The sequence below is a fragment of the Sminthopsis crassicaudata genome, chromosome X, assembly GCF_048593235.1.
Source record: "Sminthopsis crassicaudata isolate SCR6 chromosome X, ASM4859323v1, whole genome shotgun sequence".
NCBI classification, from domain to species: domain Eukaryota; kingdom Metazoa; phylum Chordata; class Mammalia; order Dasyuromorphia; family Dasyuridae; genus Sminthopsis; species Sminthopsis crassicaudata.
This window is the reverse complement of record NC_133623.1, coordinates 83,269,267-83,270,137: the sequence shown is the minus strand read 5'-3', so window position 1 is coordinate 83,270,137 and position 871 is coordinate 83,269,267. Positions and strand designations below refer to the sequence as shown.

General features: G+C 70.0%; 1 protein-coding gene across 1 annotated transcript in view; it reads left to right on the top strand.

Moving 5' to 3' along the window:
• Window positions 1-362: 362 nt before the first annotated feature.
• The window catches only part of GAB3 (GRB2 associated binding protein 3), a 170,824-nt gene continuing 170,315 nt past the window's right edge, over window positions 363-871 (top strand). Inside the window, exon 1 of the mRNA XM_074276980.1 lies at window positions 363-574. Within this exon, the coding sequence (XP_074133081.1) occupies window positions 503-574 (72 nt within the window). The 5' untranslated portion in view covers window positions 363-502. The remainder of the gene's footprint in view (window positions 575-871) is intronic.

Here is an 871-nt window from a genome sequence, read left to right as displayed (position 1 = left end):
CAACAAACCCAGGGGACCGGAGCGGCCGGCCTAGAGGCCGGCGCTAGGAGGCTGCGCGCTGCGGCTACTTTCAAATTAGCAGGAACACGGGCGCGCGGCCCCACACGCAGGCTCCCTTCTCCTCCTCCTCCTCCTCCTCCTCGCCCTCCTCCTCGCCCTCCTCGTCCTCCTCGTCCTCCTCCTCCTAGTCCTCGTCCTCGTCCTCCTCTTCCTCGTCCTCCTCCTCCTCCTCCACATCCTCCTCCTCCTCCTCCTCCTCCTCCACATCCTCCTCCTCCTCCTCCTCCTCCTCCACATCCTCCTCCTCCTCCCTCCTCCTCACACTCCTCCTCCTCACTCTCCTCCCCCTCCTTTCTCTTGTCACCCTCCTCCTCGCCCTCCCCCTCGTCGTCTCGCTCCTCCTCCCCCTCCGCCTCCCCAGAGAGTGGAGGCTGGAGGCTGGAGGCTGAGTCTGGAGGCCGGAGGCCGGTCGCTCGGAGCTCGAGAAGCCCAGGGGAAGACCATGAGCGCGGGCGATGTGGTTTGCACCGGCTGGCTCATCAAGTCGCCCCCCGAAAGGAAGCTCAAGAGATACGTGAGTGGCCCCGAGCTCGCTTGGGGGACGGGCCGTTCGGGAGGGTTTCCGCGGGGCTCCGGCGGGGCAGGAGGCGAAGAAGTTGGGGAGAAAGGCCGGGGGCCGCCCGGCGCCTTCCAGCGTCTCGCGGCCGCCACGCCCCAGCGGCGGCTCTTCCTGGGTGAGCCCGGGGAGCCAGCACGGGTCCCGGGGGAGCGGCTCGGGCGGCTCCGGGCAGGTGCCCCGAGCCCCCCGCTTCCAGGCGCTCCCCCGCGGGCTCCGGCCCGGCTGCGCGCTTCGGGGCTTCGGAAAACCAAA